The sequence below is a fragment of the Leptinotarsa decemlineata genome, unplaced genomic scaffold, assembly GCF_025532065.1.
Source record: "Leptinotarsa decemlineata unplaced genomic scaffold, Ldec_3_MD MMD2_P_RNA_scaffold_2, whole genome shotgun sequence".
NCBI lineage: Eukaryota > Metazoa > Arthropoda > Insecta > Coleoptera > Chrysomelidae > Leptinotarsa > Leptinotarsa decemlineata.
In genome coordinates this window covers 4781059-4808426 of record NW_027412529.1, presented here as the reverse complement: position 1 = coordinate 4808426, position 27368 = coordinate 4781059, and the positions used below count along the sequence as shown (strand labels likewise).

The window sequence follows — 27368 nt, the reverse complement described above, 5'->3', positions numbered from 1 at the left end:
AGAAGTTATTCACTACCCCTGTTCAATAAGTCCCATAGGGCAGAGAGAACGAATTCTTTTCGGTGGGAAGACCCCATTAAGAATAAGATTAGTTTCAACAAAACATATCTAATGCTATTACATCAAGAGTGAAGCATCATTGAAATATGAAAGGGTGAAAATCATATATATTATAATAAATAACTCGAATTTATATCCATAGTGAAGACTGATCATACAATTGTTCTCACAACTCACACTAAACTTTTAAGTTCTGTGGTTCGCAATTATAGATTCTCTAAAACGCCTTTAGGTCATTGATCGACGACTGGATCTGTCACTCCTCTATCTCTTATCTTTGTTTTACTAATGTTTTTGGTAAAGATTAGAATGAGAGCAAATCTGAAGAGCGAGAACGAAAAGACCATATGACGTACATTTGTCAAAAGTGTCATTTAAGTTGCTCATTGTAAATGACAGTGAGTTTTTTAGCATTATGTGGTGTGTGTTATTGAACTTTTGTTGTTTATTTAATGTTTTGTGTTAAATTAAACCGTATTTTGGTGTTCAATACAAGCGTGACTAAAGCTTTGCTACCAAGCAGTATTTGTAAGTACACATATATTCATCTTCCTTCTGCGGTATACATTAATTTGGCTATAGGGGTAAACAACTTCAGACTCAAAATCGATTATATCCTATCTGACACTTTTAAGTACTTTTGTCTTGAACTTCACTAATTTCTGACCAAAATGTAGTGATTTCAATTCGAAAATAAGAGGAGAAAATGCGCTCTTCTGTCTTCAATTGCTCAATATATATGAAACATGTCTCTCAGCTGATTAATCAAAACTAGGTTAGAAGTGAAAAAAAATTCTAGTTCATGGAAATTCTGTTGACTTAGATCTATTCACATTCTAGTTCTGAAAAATAAAAATTTGAATACGTTGACTTTAATAAATTGTAGATGAGTTGAGAACTTTCAAAGGACAAAAATATAGAGATTAATGTCAAGTGCAATATCATTCGACTTCAGGTATAGGTATGTAATTATCTTGGACAAGGGTCTATTTTTGTTTTTTGACAAATATATGAGGGGTTAATATTCAAAAAGTACTTTTGGTTTTTGATAGAACTATTATTCAAATGTAACCTAGCATCTGTCTTGAAGTCAACCAAGAAAGTTGAATTTCACCTGAATTTTCACACCCCATCTTGTATAATTCGTAAGACTTCGGTGTTCTTCAACTTGAAGGACTAAGGGTCTAGTCATGCACCAGTCTTAATTTGCAAGTTGAGTTCAGAATTCATGTTTATCATTTGTTACTATTGAAAAGTTAACAGCACATTCACTCATTAATTTTTAATCAATTTGATTTTACTCATAAATTAAATAAATAACATTACCACTTGCTTACAGGATTTCCAAGCAATGCCGTCCATCACCAGGAGATGAAATGGGTTCCTTATGGTATGTTAGTTCCTTTTATCTAGTTATTAAGGTACCAAGTCCAATAAACGATCAGAAATATTTCTTTTCCATGCGAAGTTTTTTGTTTGTGATGAATAATCTTGAAGCTGGGAATGATATAGAGTAATTGTATAAAATAACTAGCAGAAGTTCTAACTGCTAAATTGTTAAATCAGAAGTTTTATAACAATTACCCAGAATCAAAGCGACACTTCCCTGCAACAAACTATTGTGCAAGAAGTGTTTAATAGACCGCTTCTAACCAATTTTTATTCAATTTCCTGTCTGATTGCAGACTTTTAAACCTGTCTCACAAGAAAGGGGTTTTTCCTTCTTGTTGGAAGATTGCTCGCGTTCAGCCTATTCCCAAAAAGGGCAAGAAAAATCTTCCAAATGACTATAGACCAGTCGCTTTGCTATCAGTGATATCAAAACTCATAGATAAAGTTGTAAACCAAATATTTGGAAGGCTTCAACATCTTGAGCAATCATCAGTATGGCTTTCGGAAACAAATATCAACAGGCGACCTTCTATCATAGGGAGAGAAAAATACGTTTATTGTCCTAAGAAAGAGTTCTTGTTGACAAACGATTATGAACTACGTTAAAGTAGTATAAAAGTAATTCCTAAAAGCCCATTTTTATAAAATAGGGTGTCAAACACATTTTTATGAAACAAAATAAATGCTTTACAATTTAAAATGCAAAAAATTTCTTTAAAAAAAGTATGCTATATTATAGTGACATACAGTAGTAAACTATAATTCATAAAAAGCGTTGTCATTGTAAAATTCATCCAAACTATAATAGGCTTTATCAATCAAAATGTTGCTTAATTTTTTCCTGAAAATATTCAAAGAATAACTCTTCAGGTATATGGGAATTTTGTTGTACATCTTTTTTTCATTGTATATCAATGAGTCCTTCACCATTGTTGTTGTAGGCAGGGGAAGTCTGATCAAGTTAGCTTGACGTGTATTATAGTGTGGCTTGTTTATATCATCAGGAGCAGATATATTTTTATGAATCAGACTTACTGTTTCAAGAATGAATAGAGATATTATTGTCAGAATTTGTTGTTCAATGAATAATGGTTTGCAGTAATCTTGGAACTTTGCCCCGCACGCATACCGGACAGCTCGCTTCTGTAAAACGAAAGTCTGTAGCATGCTTTTGCTGCATACTCCCCAGAAGGCAATACCATATCTTATATGTGCATCCACAAAGGCAAAGTACGCAGATCTTGCAAAGGTTCTACCCAGTTCCTTCGAAACTGACTTCACTACAAAGCAGCCAGATGCAAGTTTTTTATTCAACTTGATAATATGATCCTCAAATTTAAGCTTATTATCAATGTGAAGTCCTAAGAATTTGGAGGACAATTTCATCTCGAGAATGTTGTTATTCAAACTAAGAGGTGGGAGTTCACATTTGAAGGTGAGGAGATGGGTTTTATCAAAGTTTAAAGAAAGCTTATTTGAGTCGCACCAGCTCTTAATTTTTTCCATGTCTACAGTGGCATCTTGAGCTAGTTTTGTAGGATCTTTTCCCTGCCACAGCAACGTTGTGTTGTCTGCAAATAATGTGATGCTAGCAGTTAGATCCAGTTGTGTTATATCATTAATATACAATAGAAACAAGATGGGTTTTAGGATGGAACCTTGAGGGACACCTGGTTTGATTTCTCCTACATTTAAGTCGGTTGAGAGTCTTATAATTTGCTTTCGATGCAATAAGTACGATTCAAACCATCTAATGCTTCTGTGCTCAAAACCATAATGTTTCAGCTTCCGCAGTAGGATTCCGTGATCAACGAGGTCAAATGTCTTGGAAAAGTCACAGAATACAACTGCTGAATAGGCACCAGAATTCATATCACTATAAATCTTATGCAAAAAGTTAAAAATTGCATCACTTGTACTTTTGTTGTTTTGAAACCCATACTGCTGGGGACTCTATATGTTATTAATATAGAGAAAGTAACTTAGCCGCTTTTTTATGATTTTTTCAATAATTTCTATATTATGTCACCCGTATTTGGAATAATGCAATCGAGAAACATGGAGAATCAAGAGCTGGCCAAACTTTGATGCTATGGCTTGTTGGATCATTTTTGTGTGTGGCTCTTCAGCTTCCTGAAAGAACGTTCCCTGCAAGTGGCCCTTGATGGATATCTTTAAAATACTTTCACCATTAACGCTGGGGTTCCTCAGGGATCCATATTGTCTCCAACCCTTTTTTTATTGTATATCAACGATTTGCATATCCTTATGAGGATCTAGAAGTGATTTCAAATGTTAACATAAGTGGTAAATTCACATGTTTCGCTGACGACACCACTATCCTCTGGCATAGCAATACAGCCTCCAATTTACTTGATCAAATCATCGTCGACATAAGAACGGTTAAAGAGTGGTGTGATTCCAATCTCTTATCATTGAACATCGATAAAACAAAGGTGATCACGTTTAGATGTAACATAGGGGAAGTACACTTGGAAAATGTAAAAATTGAAAATTTGGAGAAAAACAAATTTTTAGGGCTCTTCATTGATGAAAATCTAAAATTTGATTTCCATGTCGACTACTTATGTAAAAGACTATCAGCAGGATGTCATGCAGTGAGAGTTGTTGCAAGAGAGTTAGACACTACTATCACAAGATCAGTTTATTTTGCACAAATTGAATCGTATTTACGTTATGGAATTTGTTTCTGGGGAAATTGTGCAAAATTTCGTTTCAATATGGTATTCTCTCTACAAAAAAGAGCCATCAGATATTTATGCAAGGCTAGCTACAGGGATTCATGCCACCCATTATTTGTGAAGCAAAAAATTCTGACCTTAGTATGTCTTTTTATTTTGGAAACAGTGTGTCTTATCCACAAAAAATATAAAAATCAATTTAGGAACACCGCAACTTATAGTACACGTCAGTCTTACTCCGTTTCCCTTCCCACACCTTCTCTAGCCCTTTCACAAAATTTTATTATTTTCAATGGCAAGAAGTTATTTAACCACCTTCCCATTAATTTAAGGCGAATATATAATGGAAAGAAATTCAGAAAGAAAGTGAAAGAATACCTTGTTGGGAAGCCCTATTATAGTGTGGACGAATTCTACCAAGGCTCTATCGAATAATTGACATGTAGCTTTGTGTAAACAAGTTATTGAAACCAACACAAAATGGCTATCAATGTTCATTATGTAGAATTATATATTTACGTTTACTTAATATTCATAAATTCATGTACTTATATTTGTAGCTGTTCAGCTGGACTTAATATTGTTCTGTCCATATACTCTACTCCGGTGTTTAAGCATTATTTTATAGTTTATATTTGTTAATTGTCCCTTATACATGTTTTACTTTACTAGACTTTGCCAATAAGATGTTTATATCTTGGGTAATAAAGCATATTTTGATTTGATTTGATTGAAGTAAACAGGGTCAATTCAATGCCACAAAAACCCAGGCATCTGTGTTGTCCCAGAAGATTAATGTCTCCTAAACAAATATAATAATGTCAGGTCAGACAATTCCGCTTTCTGCTTCGATTAGTTTGTTAGGGGTTAAAATAGACATCAATATGTCTCAGCACAATCATGTTGCTGGAATTTCAAAGGCTGCTTCTCAAAAACTTGGAACACTCTTCCGAACCGGAAAACTGTACACACCTCAGCAACTTTTGATGCCTTATAAAGCTCAGATCAGACCTTCTTTGGAGTATTGTTCTCATGTATGGAGCTCTGCCCCCAAACATACCCTGAAGTTGCTGGATTCCATCAAGAAAAGCGCCATCCGCCTGATTGGGGAAGTGGACATCATGTGCAACCTTGATAGCCTGAAACATCGAAGAAAGGTTGGAAATTTGTCTTTCTTCTATAGATACTTTCACGGGAAGTGTTCAAGTGATTTGGTATGTTTGATTCCAACAAGAACTGTACATATCAGAAATAAATAACGGACTGTGGCTGGTCATCATTTTGAGGTTCAACTCAGTACATCCCGAACTTCACTGTTTATGTGGATAAACTGCCTGAGAACGTTTTTCCAAATGGATTGAATCTCCAGCGATTCAAATCCAATGTGAATCGCTACTTTCGCTATTTTAGGGATTTTCCTGTAGTGCTTGTGTTTTGTCCTTAAAAAAAAAGATGCTCCGAGACCCATGACCTTGCCGGCCCCTGCTGGAAGTCATAGATACTAGCAGTTCGTTATTAATGTAACAGTTAGTACTAAGAAATCATTTAATGACCTTAATACCAAAGATAATGGTTTCCTCAGATGTTTATTGAAGGCTGTAACTTGCAAGGATTTAGTTTTATTTACCTTCTGATGATGCTAGCTTGATTAGCGAAACACGTATCGAGAGATGCAATTCAGTCAAATAGCTTAATGTAGGTCACAGAAAAGAAAATACAAAAATCCAATTATTATTCATGATTTTTATTTCCTTTTGTAAATTAAAGTAAAATAAATACAGGTTTGTTCAACTTGGTAGGAATAGTTTTGAGATCAGATCAGTTGTTAGCAGCAACTGTTATTATTCTCAACAACACCAGTAGAATGCCCAATTTGGAGATAAAAACATTCAACATAATTTGTCTTCTCTCTATTGTCAAGTAATGTTGCAAGTTGCTAGTTTTCGAATCACTTTTGATATTAATAGTATATCAGAAACATAAACAGATATCTATTGGTAATGAACTGCTGATATACTTTTGTTCACAATGCTAAAATAATTTTTCTGTTGATATAACGTTAAAATATCCAGTAGGTTTGATTTTTTTCAGACAATGGCTTCGATTTACCAAAGCTAACAACAAAAGATGTCGAGACCATTCCAGTTTTACACCGTTGAGGTGGGTGACACGAAGTTTACTATTTTGAAGAGATACCAAAACTTGAAGCCTATAGGCTCAGGAGCCCAGGGTATCGTCTGGTGAGTACCTTGAAAATGTCTCCAGGAAAATTTGGATAATTTTCATATGATGTAGGATTTAATATACAAAGTACGAGATCTATTAAAAAAATAATGTGAATTTTAATTTTTCGCAAAAAATATATTTATTTATTCAATTTCTATTTTGTCCCCTTCAAAGTAGTTCCCCTTAGATATAATACACTTGTGCCAGCGTTTTTTCCAATCCTCGAATCTGTTATGCAGTTTTTAGTATATCCTTAAGTCGTCTCAGCAATTCAGTTTTCATCACCTCAATCGTCGCGAAACGCCGTCCTTTCATAGGTCTCTTCAATTTCGGGAACAGGAAAAAGTCGCTGGGGGCCAAATCTGGTGAATACAGTGGCCGAGGCAAAAAATCATGAACAAGCAATGACGTGTTGCATTATGGTGATGCAAAAGCCATGAATTTGTTTTTCCACAATACCGGACGTTTTCTTCATATTGCAAGCGGCGAATAACTTCAAGATATTCAAATTAAAATTTTTATTTGGTTCATAACAAAGCTACAGCTTTGGAACATGTCACAAAATACGATAAAATTGACATATGCTCAAAAAGTAAAATATAAAATCTACAGAAGATACTTAACTGTGCAATAAAAATGATAATACAGTACATACATACAATCGTGCAAGGCATCTTTGCTCTATGGTCCAGGGAATGAATGAAAAAGTCATTAATACCATATAGGGGATTTTCCGTAAGTAATGTCTTCAAATGTTTTTTGAATTTAGTAAAGTTCAGAGAACGTACTGTGAGAGGTAGGGCATTGTACATTTTAATATCAATAATATCGTCCATTCTTTGTAACCGGGTTTGAGGTATAATCAAATTATCTTTATTTCTAGTATTGTGACCGTGTATATCGGACACAACAGAGTAACTATTAATGTTTTGTTTGACATATAGTAACTTCACAAAAATTATCAGAGAGTAAAGTGTCATTATTCTCAACGTTTTAACGATTGGTTTGCAGGAGTCTTCAAAATTAGCTCCTATGATAGATCTTACAGCCCTCCTCTGAACGACGAAGATAACATTTAAATGAAACTGAGCTGCCGTACTTCAGACAGACAAGCCATATCTAATAATGGATTTGAACAGTGCATAATATTCAACAACTGCAAATACTGCAGTATTTAGTCTATTGCAGATTGTATATGACTCAATAACTGACTATATTGTTTTCTCTCTTAGAAATCATGACATGTAGTTGAAGTCAAATGTGAAATTTCTTGGAGTAATGCATGACTCGTCTTTAACATGGGAATCTCATGTTGATTATTTAGCGAAAAAACTATGCAGGGTAACTTATCTCCTAAAAAACTTGGCCAAAATTGTTAGCAATAAAGGACTATTAAAGGCTTACTATGCTTTATTTCAGTCACTAGTTCTGTATGCATTTCTCTGTTGGGGCCACTCGGCACATACTGAAAGAATTTTTAGCATCCAGAGACGAGCTATTCGATATATACTCTCTCTTACTTATAGGGAGGATAATAGAGAAAAATGTATAAAATTTGGTATCTTAACTATACCGTCACTATACATTTATAAATGCACTAAGTTTATAAAAATCAATATAAAAACTTATGACTATGTATCCACTACTCATTTACATAATACCCGACAAAAAAATAATTTAGTTCTATAGTATCATAGGTTGTCTAAAATCAGAAATTATAACAAATATTATGGTCCAATATTCTTCAATAAAATTCCTGAAGCTATACGCTGTACCCCTACTAAAAGTTTCCTACAAATAATAAAAAAACTACTTATCAAAAAAGCGTATTATAGCATTGAAGAATTCCTGTCTGATGATGTGGTCTCTTCTTTGCCGATGTTGCAGTGACACACAGGTAGAGCATAAATATTTTATAACTATCTTTAAGTTTAAACCTTTTATATTATGTAGATGTAATTATAACCATGACTTACCTATTTTACTAGTATATTCCCACCTGACTTGTGTAAACATGAAGAGTGTAAAGCATCAATAAAATTTCTTTCTTTCTTTCTTATATGTTGGCCATTAATGGTGAAAGTAGCGATGCCATTGGCAATCCTTCATCTTGCGTAAAGAATTCGTCCTTCAGTTGGAAATAGCGGTTCCGTACACAGCATCCTAGTAATTCCATGATTACTTCTGTTAGTAAGTTCGTTATGTCTTCCAGGTCCTTGTCTTTGGATAGCTACCTCTGTATGATTTGAAGTGCTTCTTCGACAGGAAAGTTGGTTAAGAGGCTTTCCACGTCAAAGCTCATTGATTGACCTTGCCCTGTGACTTCAATTGCCCCTAGTAATTCGACAAAATGCATTTCCCTAGTTCGGACTTCCATTGTCTAATACATAAAATGATTTGAAATCCCTGAAACAACTAAAAAAAAGAATTAAAAATAAATAGCTGTAAATAACAATTATATTAAGCAAAAAAAAATCTGAAATGAAATAATAGTGAAATAAAATACAAGTGAAAATAAAACAATTGAACAAAAAATAAAAATGAAGAAATACAAAATGAAAATGAAGATAAAAATAAAAAAGTTGAGAGATTTCAAGCCAAGTTAGTTCACGACGTTTCGATTGTCAGTATCCACAATCGTCTTCGGGTGATGACTGCTCACCCGAGCACAACAGCTGAAACTGTTGTTCGGGACAAGTGTACAACTTGAAAAAATAAAAAATGTATGTGGCCCTCGAAATTTGAACATTCACATTTTTTTTAACAGACCTTGAATATTTTGATAGTTTTTTTAAATTCATATTTTTTCAGTGCTGCATTGGACACAGTGACTCAACAGAATGTGGCAATCAAGAAACTCAGCCGACCTTTTCAAAATGTTACACATGCCAAAAGGGCATACAGAGAATTCAAACTCATGAAGCTAGTAAATCACAAGAATGTAAGTGAACCTTTTTGTTGAATCCAAGACAGTTTGTTGACTTCATAATAAATATACTTAAGCTGACAGAAAAAGTTTCTTATTCCAAGTGAATATACCTTGAAACTTTTTTTTCAATTATGCCTTTATCATCATGTGATTTAGTTTGATTAATTCTGATGGCAGTTTATTTCGTAGATAATTGGTCTGTTGAATGCCTTCACTCCTCAAAGAACTCTTGAGGAATTCCAGGATGTCTACTTAGTTATGGAATTGATGGATGCCAATCTTTGTCAAGTCATTCAGATGGATTTGGACCACGAAAGAATGAGTTATCTGCTGTACCAGATGCTTTGCGGCATTAAACACTTACATTCGGCTGGAATCATACACAGAGTGAGAATAACTTACTTTTAGTCGATGTTCAATGTTTTATAATGGTTTTGATTTCATAGGATTTAAAACCAAGCAACATAGTAGTGAAATCTGACTGCACGCTGAAGATTTTGGACTTTGGTTTGGCCAGAACTGCAGGAACAACTTTCATGATGACACCGTATGTGGTGACCCGATACTATCGTGCCCCGGAAGTTATCCTAGGGATGGGTTACACAGAGAACGTGGATATCTGGAGCGTTGGATGTATCATGGGCGAGATGATACGTGGAGGTGTCCTGTTTCCTGGCACGGATCACATCGATCAATGGAATAAAATAATCGGTGAGTTTGCTTACCTCTTGTTTTTTCACTGAATTGGAATTCAGTGAAATTTTTCACACACTTTTTGAAATTTACACTGGAATCAATGGTGGCGAAGGGGTTGCGGCAGTGTTTTGTGATCTGTCTAAAGCATTTGATTGCGTTGATCATAAAATTCTGCTGCAAAAACTTCACTACTATGGTTTCAGGGGTCTTTCCTATCAGTGGATTCAATCATACATATCAAAAAGAAAACAAATGGTCAAAACTACAGAATGCTCGGGTATGGAAAAAGTCAATTGCGGGGTTCCTCAGGGCTCCGTCCTCAGACCAATTCTATTCCTATTTTACATAAATGATTTAACATACATCAAAATCTCGGGCAAATTCACTCTATTTGCCGATGACATCTCTATTATTTGGCATAATAAAGACACTGATGTTCTAAAAATACAAGTTGAGAACGATTTAACAAAAGTCTTCATCTGATGTGAATCGAATCGTCTCTCATTCAATATACAGAAAACCATTTTGATGACTTTGAAATGTAATTTTGATGACTTAAATATTAACTCGAAGAATATTGGAAATATAGGTACTGTGAAAACACTGGGAATATTAATTGAAGATAGACTTAAATTTGATAATCACTTGACTGTTCTTAAAAAAAAATTATCTTCCGGTTGCTATGCAGTTAGACTAATCTCTAAAGAATTAAGTTTTCCAACTGCTAAAATTGTATATTATTCATTATTTGAATCTCACTTAAGATATGGCATTCCATTTTGGGGCAGTTGCTGTAATTTTCTGTTCAATAGCATATTCATTTTACAAAAACGTGCCATTAGGTACATGTGTAAAGCTAAATTTAACGACCACTGTAAACCTCTATTTAAATCTCATAAAATTCTAACTGTAGTAGCATTGTATATTTTAGAAACGGTACTTATTGTAAAAAAACATTTGAATAAATTTGGTTCAAATTCTTCACATTACGTAACTCGGCAAAGTAATGACATCAAACTCCCACTGCCTACCACGTCTCTTGTATATGACTCTTTTATCTACAAAGGTGGCAAAATATATAATCACTTACCACTTGCAATAAAAACCATTGGATCCTTCTATAAATTCAAAAGAGCAGTAAAAAATCTATTATTAGACAGAGCCTATTACAGTATGAATGAATACTTTAGTGAAACACTAGAATAATCCTTATTTAATTTCCATATGTCGCATAGTGTTGCTCATCTTTTATTATGTATAGTTGTGTAGATTTATATAATATTAAGTGTGACATGTTACCTTTTATTAACAAGTTTAATTGTTGTTGACATATTTTCTCTGGTATCAGTGCTATGTATATTTTATATATATATTTTTTTTTTTTAATTTTTTAACTTTGTAACCATGATGTTATTCATGAACAATAAAGTACTTTCTCTCTCTCTCTCTCTCTCTCTCTCTCTCTCTCTCAGTGATCATATAAAATACCCGAATAAAAAATTTGCATCCATCTGTTACACCATTAGAGTTATCAACAACGAACTGGGAACATTCGCTGGCTAAACTGCCAATTTTTAAAACGGTTTTATTTAGCTTGCCTGTTTGTTTGGGTCAAATTTAGTAATAATAATTAGTTAATAATAATAATAATAATATCATTTATTGCCCAACAGGTAATACCCAATTACAGGACATAAATAAATACATCAGTACTGATAATAGATAAAATAAATTAACAAATCATGTTCATTCTTGACATACTATATGAATATAACATAACAATGATATATAACTTCGAATAGAAAACAAAAGAAAGAAAACTAAAACAAAAGAAAAAAACTGATAGTATAACTATTCATTGCGCTACTTGGTAAGAGTGGTTATAATAACTGACTCTCTCACAACACAAAAAAGGAAAAAACAGTTTTGATATCACTTTAAGATTTCCATTGCAACTTTTTTTATATGATTCGCTGAGCAAGTATTAATATCTCAAAAGCTGCATATTGAGTTGTAGTTTTCACACATATATTTAATTGGAGAATGCGATATTATGTTAGTTTATGCTGCAGAGCAGTAAAATGTGAGATTCAGCTGTGACTGAGCTTGTGACACCCTAAAGTTCAGTTCTGGCAGGAGCAAATGGCAGTCTACGTGCAGTAGTTTATGCAAAAAGGTTATTGAAGCACATCTCCTTTTTTCTAAAGAAATTAATTGAAAGTGATTGAGAAGAACTTTTTCAATTAAGTTCTCATGACAGAAATAGTAGGGGCTCCAAATAATTGAGCAGTATTCAAGCTTGGATCTGACATATGAGAAATATAATATCTTCAAGGCGTTTATATTTGTGAAGTTTTGACAATTTCGTGTGATAAATCCTAACATTTTATTGGCTTCGGAAACTTTTTTGTTTATGTGATTGGAAAATGCCATTTTAGAGTCAAAAAATACACCTAAATCCTTAGTCTCCACACAACGGGTTAGCAAATTACCTTGAATATTGTACGGATGTTCAATATGTCTATGTTTTCTAGTATATGACATGACTTCACATTTACCTATATTTAAATGTAGGTTATTAATTTCACACCAAGCCTGCATATTATCTATATCTTCCTGAAGTGTTGTGCAATCATTCACATTTTGAATAGAATTCAGTATTTTCAGATCATCAGAAAAAAAGTTTCATAGAATTTATTTGTGTGCTTAAATCATTGATAAATATCAAAAACAACAGCGGTCCCAAATTCGATCCTTGAGGTACGCCAGACTTAGCAATTATTGTGTTTGATTTGTATCCGTTGTAATAAACTATTTGGTTACGGTTAAAAAGGTACGATTAAAAAAATCCAAGTAGCTCATTACTAAGGCCAATAAGATCCAGTTTCGAATGTAAGATGCTATGATAAATTTTGTCAAAGGCCTTTGAGAAATCTGTGTATATCACGTCCACCTGTCCTTGATTATCCAATGTTGAGCATACGTAGTGGGAAAACAATGCTAGATTTGATTCAGTGCTGCGGTGGTTCATGAAACCATGTTGAAATTCACTAATTTGGTTGTGTGTTGACAAGTAAATGTGTTTATACAAGATAATTTCAAACAAAGTTTGAGATAATTGAAATTGCTCTGTAGTTTGATATGTTTTAAAACATCCCCATTCTTTATAATTGGGCAAATTTTGGCAAGTTTCCAAACATCGGGAAACGTTGCTTAAGTCTGTCTTAAAATCTGTTTTTCCGTTATTCAGCTGTCATTCCCATACGAACGACAACTCTCAGAAGTTGAGAAACTTGTGCGAGCTAAGGACTAACGAGGTCTTACCTTTTAAAGTGTGATTCATAACACGGTTGCAGAATCATCCCAGCTTCAACCAGATAAATTCTCTCGAGAAAAATATCTGGTCGAGGCAGGAATCGAACCCACGACCTTCCGATCGTGAGTCGGGCGCATTACCACCGCGGCCAATTCCACAACATGCTGTATTTAACGATAAGTTAAAGAGGTAACAGAGAGGAGAAGCTAAGACTGAGTTACAGTCTTTCTCTATGAAAGATGGTATGTAATCAAAACCGGAAGTCATTTTGTTCTTGAGGTTTTTTATCGCTTCTCTCACTTCATTTACCGAAATATTTGTGATGCTGATATTTTGACTATTATTTACCGATTCCGAACGATCTCTTGGATTAATAATAATAATAATAATATTTTATTCACCATTCACGATACATAGTGTATATATGGTAAGTCAATCAATAATCAGAATTAATACTAGGTATAAATTTAAAAATGTTAATATTTATACAAGACGTCACTAAAAAGAACAAAAAAAGAAATAAATTTATACATACATATAAACACATACACAATTAAAATATATAAAAACGTATACAGATCTAGTTCATATTTTATTTTTCAGAAATTATCTTCTAAAAATTCTTGGAAAATATAGTAGCATTTCTCTAATAGCAAGTCTTTAACTTTCTTTTGAAATATGATGTTACTTCCAGTCCGTTTGATTGATTCTGGTAGTTTATTGTAATATATGATTGCATTGTAATCCAGAGACCTCTCATAGAATGTCGTTCTATGTTTAGGAATTTTCAATAAGTTGCCGTGTCTGGTGTTATATTCATGTTTCTCAGAATTACACGGATAATTATCTATATTCTGTTTGGCAAAGATAATACATCGAAAAATGTACACAGCAGGCACCGTAAGAATTTTATTTTCTTTAAAGATAGATCGACAACTGTCTTGATAATTCAAGTTAAAAATCATTCTTACTAAACGCTTTTGGGAAACAAACACTATCAAGAATTCTCTTGCTCGATCCCATGCCAATGGGGTCAATTACATTTGAAATGTAAGGAAGATACAAGCTGCTAAAGAACTCGGCAAACGCATTTACTATATCTTGAGGGCTTTCTAGTTCTTGATTGTTATAGTTCATTTTACCAGGAATTCTTGAGTTTTGTTTTTTTGAATTAATGAAATTCCAGAAAGATTTTGGATCATCTTTGGATCTTCGAAACAAGATGGCCGACAATGAAGATGTATTGTCGGACAGCTCTGAAAAAGCGGAGATTGAACACTTTATGAAGTGCTGTGAGAACCAAAAATGTGGAGTAAAAGTTTGTATAAACTGTTTCGCGATTTATCAAAAAAGTTGTGCGAAAAGGAACCAACAATTGAAGGTATTATCGGAAAACAAAGTGATATGCTGTGAAAAAACCGAGAACATACAAAATCAAAAGCGAATCAACGAGAGTGAAAAAGAAATGCTGCCACAAATTCTATTTTTTTGTTTAAATAGCATGTAAACGGTTTTTGCAGATTTCACCTTGAGTTTATTATGTGCAAGCCAATTTGAGTATTTAGAGAACCCTGTGGTACGCCACAATTATTTTTTATATACTCACTCATGCTCTCACCAACGACGACAAACTGGGATCTTTCCTTTAAAAATGTCTCAATGAGAGAATAAGTTTTGCCCCTTATACCCATGCAACATAGTTTGTTCAGAGGAACAGTATGGTCAACAACGTCAAATGCCTTTCTTAAATCAATGAACATTGCAATAACCATTCTTTTTTTATCCATTTCCGATGTAATATTATGAATGAAATCTATGGTAGCGCTTAGAGTGCTGCTACCCTTGATAAAACCATACTGATACTCATCAAATCCCACATAACGATCAACAAAGTCTATTATTCTTGTCTTTTATTAGTTTCAATAATTTTAGAGAATAAGCACACAATTGTTATAGGTTATAAGTTTTTGTTATCACCACCCTTAAATATTGGTATTACTTTTCCAGTCTTCAGTATCTCGGGAATTTAAGAATGCTTACTTTTTGCCAAGAAAAACATTTCCAGTTATACTGTTCAAAATAAATATAATACCAGATATAAATCCGTTATAGTGCCGTATTTTCGCTTATCCAAGAATCTCAACTCTTTCAGATTTCTGTCTATTAAATATTACAATATGATACCAAACGAGTGGAAGGAACTAGTCCTAGTTAAATTTGCTAAAAGGGTAAAAAGTTTTCTTAAAGAAAATGTGTTTTATAAAAGTTATTATAACTAAGTTCTCCTACTATTTTACATGGGTTATTTTTGTATATATATATATATATATATATATATATATATATATATATATATATATATATATATATATATATATATATATATATATATAACTTTATTTTACATTTTAAATAGCTTAAAATTTGTTTCTGCAAGTACAAAATTTTCCTTTTACTATTTTTTTGACGACTGTATACAAATTTTTTCAATTGTCAAACAAGAGAATAAACTCTACTCTACTCTACTCTATCTACCCGCTTTGAAAATATCGTTTATCAAATTAACGAGTATGGAAATGACATTTTTTTCAATTAATATTATTTCTTTAACGGATATGTTGTCGTGCCCTGCTGCAGAGTTTTTATTGAGTGCAACTATGACTTCAGATACCTCTTTAGCATTGGTTTCCTTTAGGAATACTGAGTTGCCACACGAAAGTTCCTCAAAATCTACCCTTTCTATATTAATATCTATATTGGAAATAATTGATTGACCTATGCTAGTAAAATACCTGTTGAACATATTTGCCACCTATTGAGGGTCAGTAATAGTTCTATCATCTGTAACTAATTTAATTGACTCGTTTTTTTTCTTCTTTATATTTATTATCGAGTTTATTAGTTTCCATTGTTTTTTTGCATTGTTACCTGCCTTTTGCCATTCTGCTTTGAAATAAATTGATTTTTGTCTCCTTATCTCATTGGTAACTTTATTTTTGAATACTTTAAAGTCCATCCACAATTTATTTATATTTTCAGAATTTGGATTTGTTCCATTTATTTTTTTATATATACTATCTTGTTCTTTTATTAAGTTCAATAGATCATAGGTCATCCAATCATTCTTTGCGATGTTAGCATATCCATTGTGTCAATGGATTCACAATTTTGTGACGCGTCCCTAAATTTTTGTTTGAATAAATTTTGCTTAACTACACTGAAGTTTGTTAGTATCTTTGGTTTATAGTATACAGGCTCAATATCTACATTGATATTTAATGGCTCATGATCAGACAGAGCATAGTTGTATATTGAGACATCACACTTAATATTTTTATTAACCAGGACATGATCCAGTAGAGAATTCGTTTTGCTTGTTTGTCGAGTCGCATTATTCTGGTCAATTATGTTACTCTAAAACCACTCATAGTTACCACATCAATCAATGTATTCTTTTGTTTCCTCTGAATCGGCATTTAGGAGATTGACATTCATACCTCCCAGTACAATAGTTTTATTCTTTTTGTTACATAATATATTCTGAAATACATCGATGAATTCCCTAAACTGATATTTAGGTGGTCTATAAATACCATATATTTGCGGATTTAAAGATTTTAACAAAACTGCCATTAAATTATATTGATCAGAACTATCAACTTTTTCTATCACACTGAAATCAATATGTTCACAAATATATACCGAAACACCTCCAGCTCTTCCTTCTCTGCAGGAATGAACAGCCACAAATCCATCTAGATCAAAAAATTGAACTTCATTGTCAGACAGCCATGTCTCCGTCAATACCAAGATATCACAGCCATTTGTTTTTATAAAACAATGTAGTTCGTCCAACTTATTACGCAAACTTTGCATATTATTAGCATAACAAATGAGAAGTTTGTTTGCCAGCCTAAGAACTAGTTTTTAAGTCATCTTCGTCATTAATCAGGTTAACTTTGCTACCTTCGTCCTTCTTCAGGAAAATGTTTCCATCCTTGACCCAGATAAATCTGAAGTTGTGTTCCTTTCTGAAATTCCTAGTCTTTTTATATAGCTCCTGTTTTCTCTTTGTAAAGTCATGGTTAACGTATATAGGTTCAATCGAAGGGTTATCGAAACCGTGATCTTTGGTAGTAATTCTCTTTTTTCTGGTAACTTGCCAAACTTCTCCTTACTTTGTGGATTTTCAAAACAGACCTTTATTGGTGCTGGATATTTGGGTCCTTTCCCAAGCCTATAAAGGGCTTTTCATGATGAGCGTTAATTAGCCGTTTCTGACAAACTATTTAACGGATCAACCTGAAAATTTCACAGCATGCATACATCGATATGACCTACACGCCTAAAATATTTTAGACGAAGCGGCGTTGTCGCTTCTACTATAAAGTAGCGGCTTCTTTGATTTTTCAAATGAAACACCCCGTATATAATATCATATTATGATTCATTATCACTTTGTCAACAAATTCATATACTATTTCCCTATACCTATCTATTACCGTTTAGAAGATATATATTTTTTTTACCAAACATGAACTTTTATAAATGCTGATAATCTTGAACTCTCTTGCACTAAAACGATCAAATTTGAAATGGAGTGGAGTGATACTATGAAGATCTTCACTCCGAGTCATATTTTCATTTGCCTCATACAGGGTCTTCAAAAAATGCAGATACTTTGATCTCATGAAAAAATGAGTGGAACTGAATTTTTTCAAATGGAACAACACCCTGATATTATATACGGGGTGTTTCATTTGAAAAATCAAAGAAGCCGCTACTTTATAGTAGAAGCGACAACGCCGCTTCGTCTAAAATATTTTAGGCGTGTAGGTCATATTGATTTATGCATACTGTGGAGTTTTCAGGTTGATCCGTTGAATAGTTTGCCAGAAACGGCTAATTAACGCTAAGCTAATTAACGCTAATTAACGAAAAGCCCTGTATAGGTTCAATCGAAGGGTTATCGAAACCGAGATCTTTGATAGTAAATCTCTTTTTTCTGGTAACTTGCCAAACTTCTCCTTACTTTGTGGATTTTCAAAACAGACCTTTATTGGTGCTGGATATTTGGGTTCTTTCCCATGCCTATATACTCTAAGATTTTTATGTTCCGTCTGTATACTACCCATTTTTTTCACGATATCCATTAAGTTTTCTACACTTTCTGACTCCGGAATTATCTTAATAATAATTTTGTTATTAAGTTCCTTCTGTTCCCTGACATCAATTTCATGGTTTAGTTGTTTTTTCAGGTCTCTTATTCCGTTTTGTAGTCCTTTATTGACATCGATTTGTTCTTTGTATTTGGTCATTAAATCAGAGTAGTTTTTATCCATTTCAAACAATTTATTCTTCATTTCATTTACATTTAAATATAAACTAAACAACTGTATTAAAACAAACACAATTTTGTAGGAAAAGATTGAATGATGCAGAACATCAGTAGTCTTAAATCTTAACATTTACTATCATGTATCAGTATGTTTTAAATTGTTAATATAGTCTTATCTAGGTTAGTTAACTTTGAATTTTGTTTCCTTTTCTATTTTATTTCTCAACATTGTTAGGTTACAAGCATATGTATGACTCTAGTTATTAGTTATTATTATTGTTGTTTATGGACATATTATTATTGTTTACTGATTTATTATCATTATTATTGTATATTATTATTATTGTATGTATATTAGGATTTCCTAAAATAAACGTATTCATTCATTACACTTAATTGATGAATAAGTGTTTCCCTGAATCATGAGAACTGTTTTGCTATCATTGATTGATTAGTGATTTTGTAACCCATATTTTCTCTTTAGAACAACTGGGTACGCCCTCTCATCAGTTCATGGTGCGACTGCAGCCAACAGTTCGCAACTACGTGGAGAACAGACCGCGTTTCCCGGGCTTCACCTTCGAGAAACTCTTTCCGGACGTGCTATTTCCTTCCGACAGCAGCGAACACAACAAACTGAAAGCTTGCCAGGCCAGAGACTTGCTGTCCAAGATGCTAGTCATCGATCCACAGAGTAGAATATCTGTGGACGATGCTCTGCTCCATCCTTACATCAACGTCTGGTATGACGAGCAAGAAGTCAATGCGGTAAGTCCAAATGTGAGTAGAACTTAGACAGTATTGGTGGTACTAAGCATGATGTTTTTATTGACTTGTATAGTTTGAAAGTAGTAAGAGGGTCACCTTTCAAGTTTTCACAAAAATTATGAAATGAGTGTTTTTACTACAGTTTTATTGTTATTAAAAATATTCGCTTCTTAAAGTGAATTTATTTTATTCATTTATTTACTATAATGGTGTATATTACGGAATATACACCTTTATTCTATAGATTATTTTTATTCACCCTTATTTTATAGATTGTAGCCTATCCTTTGACTCATAAATTTATGTTTCTCACAAGCAGTATTTCCATAATTATTAAAAATGGTATCTAGAAAGCTATATTTAAAAAAAGAAACAGAGATGAAGAAAGTAACTACAGACCCATATGATTATTGCCAAATCCCAATAAAATTTTTGAAAAGCTCATGAACAAACTTTTAATCAAGTTTTTAGATGATAATATGTTGTTAGCGAAAGAACAAAATGGATTCCGTAAAGGTAAATCAACCATACAAGCAATATATCAAGCCATTGAAAAAAATGTACATCATTTGAACAAAGATGATTGTACTGTAACTTTGTGTATTGACCTGTCAAAAGCATTTGATAGTCTGTCAGCCATAAAATTTTATGCAACAAACTTTATAAATGTGGAATCAAAGGCATTAAATCATAATCAATTGTGATAAAAAAGGTGTGCCACAGGGATCCATCCTAGGCCCATTATTATATCTACTGTACACAAATCAAATACCAAACGTAGTTAATAAAGATATTGTATTATATGCAGATGATATATCGGTCATTGTAAAAGAAAAGAACTCTCACTTGGTCATGACAAAGACAACAAACGTGCTAGATGTATTAAACAATTTCCTCACAGCAAATGAACTACTATTTAATATTGCCAAAACTAAAATATTTCATTTCGCAAATAGATCCTTGCCAGAGTTGAATACCTTTGAATATAATAATCAAAATATAAACATATTATTACGCAATCAGGTAAAATATTTGGTACTGTTGATAGATAGGAGACTGGACTGGAAAAATCACATAGACTACTTATTAAAAAATATTGCAAAATATTACTATGCATTGAGAATACTGTTGGAACATCTCTCAACCGAAGCTGTCTTCTCTGCATACCGTGCTTATATTCAATCTATAAAATCAATTAATAAAATATGGAATTATATTCTAGGGAAATTCTGTTGATATCTCATACTACAAAAAAATGTATTAGGTATATCTATAAGATGAAAAAAAACGGTAGCTGCAGAGAAGCTTTTATTACGAGCAAAATTTTAACTTTAATAAATCTCTATACAGGGCTTTTCATGATGAGCGTTAATTAGCCGTTTCTGGCAAACTATTCAACGGATCAACCTGAAAATTCCGCAGTATGCATAAGTCAGTATGACCTACACGCCTAAAATATTTCAGACGAAGAGGCGTTGTCGCTTCTACTATAAAGTAGCGGCTTCTTTGATTTTTCAAATGGAACACCCCGTATATAATATTATATTATGATTCATTATCACTTTGTCAACAAATTCATATACTATTTCTCTATACCTATCTATTACCGTTTAGAAGATATAAATTAATTTCGATATTTTTTTTACCAAACATGAACTTTTATAAATGCTAATAATCTTGAACTCTCTTGCACTAAAACGATCAAATTTGAAATGGAATGGAGTGATACTATGAGGATCGTCACTCCGAGTCATATTTTCATTTGCCTCATACAGGGTCTTCAAAAAATGCAGATACTTTGATCTCATGAAAAAATGAGTGGAACTCAGTTTTTTCAAATGGAACACCCTGTATATTTCAACATTTTTGAGCTCTACATCCAATTTTAGAATAACTTTGTTTAGATAATACTATTTCTATTTTGAACCGTTTTCGAGATAATACAATATTTTATGCGTGTAGGTCATATTGATTTATACATACTGTGAAATTTTCAGGTTGATCCGTTAAATAGTTTGTCAGAAACGACTAATTAACGCTCATCATGAAAAGCCCTGTATATATGAAGCAGTAGTATTTGTAACAGAAAATAAATCAGAACTTTTCATTAACTGTGAAAAGGATCACGTATAGATCACCAGAACAAAAAATGATCTTAGAAATGAGAAATACAACTAACTATACTATATATGCAACATTTACAATAAATATCCACTCACTCTAAGAAATCTTCCAATTTCAACAATAAAATGTCGTTTGAAGAACTACCTCTTAGAAAAACCTTATTATAGCTTGCAGGAATTCTTAAATGATAGTATGCTAACTATATGAATGTTATTTATTTATGCCTGATTTTATATATTTTTTTTGTCTCAAAACTATGTGTGTGATAATGTTGATTATGTATGTGAAGCTTTGATTTGTTATTTAGTTGTTATTTGTTACTGATATGTTCCACATTCGTTGGAGTTTATATATGTACATTATATGTAACCGGAGCAAATAAAGATCTATCTATTTTTACTACAACCGAAAAATTATCATAGCAATAGACAAAGATGGAAATTGTACAATCCATCTTACTATAAATATAAAATTGTCATCATTAAACACTAAAATAGAAGTAGCTAGCTAGCTATTACAGTTTTATAAAAAAATAAGTATCCTGAAATGAAATCTCGAAATATTCATCTTTCTCTAAGTTTTGGTAAATGCCTGCTGGTAAATAATTACTGCCCCGGCCAATACCACGCTAGATATTGTATTATATCCGACAGACACTTATGCGAGATATCTCACAGAGGTTAGTCTTGCAGATGTTTCTCATCCATCCAGCAGCAGGTCCACGCTGAAATCAATCTAGTAGATCACCTACAGACTGGTTTCAAGGTATTACCTCCCATCAGTGCAGGATTGATTATCTCCTCGAGCGTGGTCCTGCTACTGGATGAACGAGAAACATCTGCGAGACCAATCTCTGTGGCATTAGCCGGTGAAGTAATTGTTTTCCGGCAGGAATGGATATTTCGAGATTTTATTTCTACCGAGTAAGCTACGGTGTTAGCAAAGCGTGTCTAGAAATAAAAATGTTTATGAAAATTGTTTAATTATTATCATGGATAGTGTGATTAATTGTCATCATGGATAGTGTGATTAATTTTCATCATGGATAGTGTGATTAATTTTCATCAAGTAACGGTTCAGTCCATTCATAATTCTGGACAGAAATCAATTTGTCATGATGGAATTATAATTTATAAAACGACTTCTAAAGAAATTAAAAAATCTGCAACTGCTCTCAAATTCAGATATCAATTGAAAAAGTATACAATGAATTGAATTCAAGTACAGATTTAAACAAGTTTTCTTATAGCCAGAGTCATCAACATTTTTTTAATATTCAATCTAGATAATTTCACGTTTGAGTGTTTGCTCACATTAAGTATTTTACTTGTGTTTTCTAATCGAATATTTTATTATCTTTGTTAAATTTGTATTTTAGTTTTCAAAGCTTATTATGAAATGAATGTTGTTTGATTTGTCATTATTTTGTAAAATGTGTATATTTAGTTTTTATTCCCTATTTATAAACATTTAATGTTTCTTGAAGATGATGAAGACAACAATATGATAAGAGAAATGAAAATTTCTTTGTTTTTTACCACTTTTATATGTAACTAACGTTACTGCAGTTTCGTCCTATATGGCTATTTTCAACAATACATTTCAGTAGCACCATCTAATGGTAGTTTGTGAAAACATGAAAGGCAAACCTTTGAACAAATTAGACACGGAATATGTAAATACATCTTAATGATGTTTTAGCCGGCACCTGGTCCTTACGACCACAGCGTTGACGAGAGAGAACACACCGTCGAACAGTGGAAAGAGTTGATCTATCAGGAAGTTATGGAATACGAAAATTCGCATGGAAGGGCATCTTCAAGTTCACAACTAAGTCCGGCTGTCAATAACGAACCAAATGGTAAGTTCAATATTATTGTATTTAAATAAGGTGGAAGAGTTAAAAAGACATATAAAAAGGTTGTCAGAGAAAGACATGAAAGAACAATTCACCAGGAGAGAAGAGGAATGTCTATAGAAAGAGAAAGAAGTCTGCTAGAGATATTCTGAAAGTGGGATAGGGATATTGTCAGACAGAAAAAGGAGATAGAGTTTGCCAGATAATAAGAAATATTGTCAGAAAGAGGGGTAGAGAAAATATATTGAATTAGTCCAGAGTATGAGAGAGAATGTGGTTGTCAGATATAGGTGAAGATATGTTCAGAAAAAGAAATGTCAGAGGGATGGAGATACTGTCAGACAGAAGAGAGATTGAAATTGTCAGAGAAGTGACAGTGTCAGAAACAAAGGGAGGATTGATTGAGATATCAGATGTGAGAAAGAATATAGGAGAGTGAAACAATAAAAGAAAAAGAAAGGCATAATGAAACAGATTGAGATATTGTCAAAGAGAGGTATGTTATTGATTGAGATATGAGGTGTGTGAAAGAATATAGGAGAGTGAAACAATAGAAGAAAAAGAGGCATAATGAAAGAGATTGAGATATTGTTAAAGATAGGTATGTTAGAGAGATTTGTCAAACATAAATATGGGAAGTTGCCAAAGAGGGAGAAATATTGTCTGACAAAGAGATGGAAGGGTAATCAATTGAGATTTGAAGTATGTCATAAAAGTCTTTTCAGAAAGAGAGATGATAGATGGAGATATGAAAAATTGTAAAGATGGCCAAAGAGATAGAGAAATAGATTGTCACAGAGAGAAAGAGAGCAATTATTTTTAATGAAAGATAACATGAGAAGGAGAGGAGAGTGTACTGAAAAAGAGATATTTGAGATAGAGAGAGTGAAAGATTTCCAGAGAGAGGCGATATGGATATTGTCAGTTAAAAAAGATGGGAAAGTGCTGTAGAATTGAGGTGCGGATCAGAAAGACAGAGAGAAAGAGAAAGTAGAGATGAGATATGAAGGATGTCAAATGAATTGTTATAAAGGTGTTTTTATAATAGAGATGGATTGTTTATGTTCTATAGGAAATTGTGAACAAATACAATACCTTGTTGAGTGTTTTTTTGATCACTGTTTATTTGAATTTTTTTAATAAACTTCAGTGTCCCACACATGATTAAATGAGATACACTGATATCAAGAAAGATATGGACGAAGTGAAAAAGAGGCAGCTTTAGTTAGACAACAGAAAAAGGGTGAAAAATGAGTTGAGGAAGGGAACGAAAATCTGACCTATATGTCATTAATGACTCTTTTAGAAATGTTAACCTAAGTCCTACGTAATCAGAAATATAACATTCCCAAATGCACTAAAAATCACAAAGTCGATTCCTATATTCAAAAAAGGGGATACACAGTGTGTTGAAAATTATAGGATGATTTGCCTCCTCAGCTGTTTTTCCAAAATAATGGAAACAGCGGTGTACAACCAAATAATCAACTATTTAAATAAATATAATCTTATTACTTCATCTCAGCATGGATTTCGACCTAACCACTCAGTGGAGACAGCATCTGTTGATTTGACACAATATATATATGATAATATCAACGAAAACAAAGGAGGAAGACTTTTCTTTGACCTGTCGCGTGCATTCGACACCATAAAGCACGAGTATTTACCAATCAAATTAGAGGCAATAGGTATACGAGGCCCAGTTCAGCAGTGGATCCTATCATATATATCTGGGAGGACGCTTAAGGTGCAGATTGAGGACGAGTTCTCTGATAACTTTGACATTACAATTGGCACTCCCCAAGGTGGTGTCTTAGGCCCCTTGCTATTTTTGCTTTATGTGAATGATTTACCCACTCACATTAAGCATGGACAAACCTTTATCTATGCGGATGATACCACAGTTATTGTTGTGGCTGACACCGCTACTGAATTCCACAGGAAAATTTAATTGGTTACAGAGGAATTTGCGCACTGGTGTGAGGTGACTCATCTAATTAACAATACAGACAAAATGGTGTTCATAGAGTTTACAAGTCCCCTCAGGCGAACACACAATCTTACAATAAATATTGATGATATTGAAATAAACACATCAGAGTCAGCACGATACTTAGGTATGGAACTAGACTATAAGTTCTCATTCAACAACCAAATAGATTCTATTTGCAAAAAACTAAATAAACTATATTATGCTTTCTAGACCTCACTTGATTGATTTCATAGACCTTACTTGATTAATTTATATTATGCACTGGTATACAGCACCATCAGCTGCAACATCATAGTACGGGGAAGGTCCACAGAAACATCCAGAGTCTTTGGAATACAAAAAAAGTTCATCAAAATGATATATGATTTAGACTACAGAGAATCGTGTAGGAACACCTTCACAAATAACAATATTTCAACATTCACATCTATTTATTTGTATAAATTACTGACATATACCTTAAAGGAAAACTAAACAAAAACAGTGAGTACCACAGATACGAAACGAGAAAGAAAAATGACTTTCACTTACATCCCATATTCAGATCACATCACAAAAAATCAACTCTGTATGTAGGGGCATATTTATTCAACTTATTGCCTGAAAGCATGAAATCGGAAACAAAAATAAAAACTTTAAACATACACTGAAAAAGTTCTTAATCCAAGGAGCATTTTATACTTTAGACGATTTCATTCAAAAGTGTGGCTGATTCATTTTCATCTATCTAGTATGCATTATGTACTGTTTTTAATATGTATCCATCCAATATGTTTTAACTTTTGTGTGAAATTGACTATTGTTAATGTGTTTGTACTTGTTGTTTGTTTTTCTTTTTTTTTGACATATCTCATGTTGTAAGAACAACCTAAAGAGACAAATATATTATCTATCTATCTATCTATCTATCTATAAAATTCTTACTGAACAATTTTTTGTGACACCACATATGATCCAATAATTCCAAAATCAGTTCTATATTCTGTCACTACTATTACATTTTTTTTTTCAGGTTACTGATTTTGAAGCACAAATTCATCTTTACCTAGGCTAATCTTAAATGAACTTATATAATGATTATTATTATAAACACCGGCAAGCTAGCTATTCACAGTAAGAAAAAAAATTGGTTATACGAAATACCGATACCTTACTATATAGACCCCACTCCTTATCAGTAAATAAACAAACTATATTGTTTACTTAGTAGGTGTGTGATATAATAATGAAAACAGTTCCGATTTGCTGTCATTGTCAGTTTTTTTTGAAGAGAAACAAGATCGGAAATTAATAATCGATTAGTTAGTAAAGTTGGCAATTCAGCTTAAAAAGAGTTCAATATTACCGTTATTATTATCCAGATGGTGAATTGTTGAAAACTTGTAATTTAACTTGGCAAGATTATTTTTGGAGCAATAATAATCTCTCGATCTCAACCACTCTCATTTCATTTATTTTTGAATAAAGTTGATAATTGCTATAGTCTTCAATGGCAGAAACTACCGAAAAAGACACTGAAAATTTATGACGATTCGACCTTTTTTATAGTCGCTCAAGGTTTGAAAAAAACTGACAATGAGAGCAAATTGTTTTATCTTGTAATATAAATGAATAGTCTCTCAATTTTTGAAGCTACGATTTGATTACGGTCGTTCGTATTATTTATTTATCGGTTATTATTGAAAATAGATCATAACTTGTTATTTTTGTATGTGTTGATGTTTGTGTTTTCATTTTTATAATAGTTACTTAGTCTTAGGGAATTTCTCTTGTTAGAGAGACGTAGTGACAAACAACAGAAAGTGTTCTGAAGCACTAAAGTTTATTCTAAGCTGAACAAAAACAAATTCTGTTCTAATTATAGTGTTCGTAATATTGTAAAAGGCATCCGATCCAAAAATCTTGAATTCTGTAAAAATGATACTTCGTAATAATGTTTCGTACATTAAAATGATGAATTGAA

General features: G+C 32.7%; 1 protein-coding gene across 4 annotated transcripts; it reads left to right on the top strand.

Annotated features, from left to right (window-relative positions):
* The first annotated feature begins 429 nt into the window (after positions 1-429).
* bsk (mitogen-activated protein kinase dJNK) lies at positions 430-27368 on the top strand. 4 transcript variants are annotated; one of them, XM_023173595.2, is made up of 9 exons: positions 430-588; positions 1400-1450; positions 6246-6394; positions 9192-9321; positions 9499-9696; positions 9756-10020; positions 19144-19439; positions 23253-23412; positions 26418-27368. In XM_023173595.2, the coding sequence occupies exons 3-9, from the start codon at positions 6282-6284 to the stop codon at positions 26423-26425; spliced, it is 1170 nt and encodes a 389-aa protein (XP_023029363.1). In that variant the 5' UTR covers positions 430-588; positions 1400-1450; positions 6246-6281; the 3' UTR covers positions 26426-27368. The 4 variants fall into 4 exon arrangements, with proteins under 4 accessions (XP_023029363.1, XP_023029365.1, XP_023029366.1 ...); XM_023173597.2 differs by having other exon boundaries at positions 6230-6394; XM_023173598.2 differs by having other exon boundaries at positions 431-588; positions 19144-19427.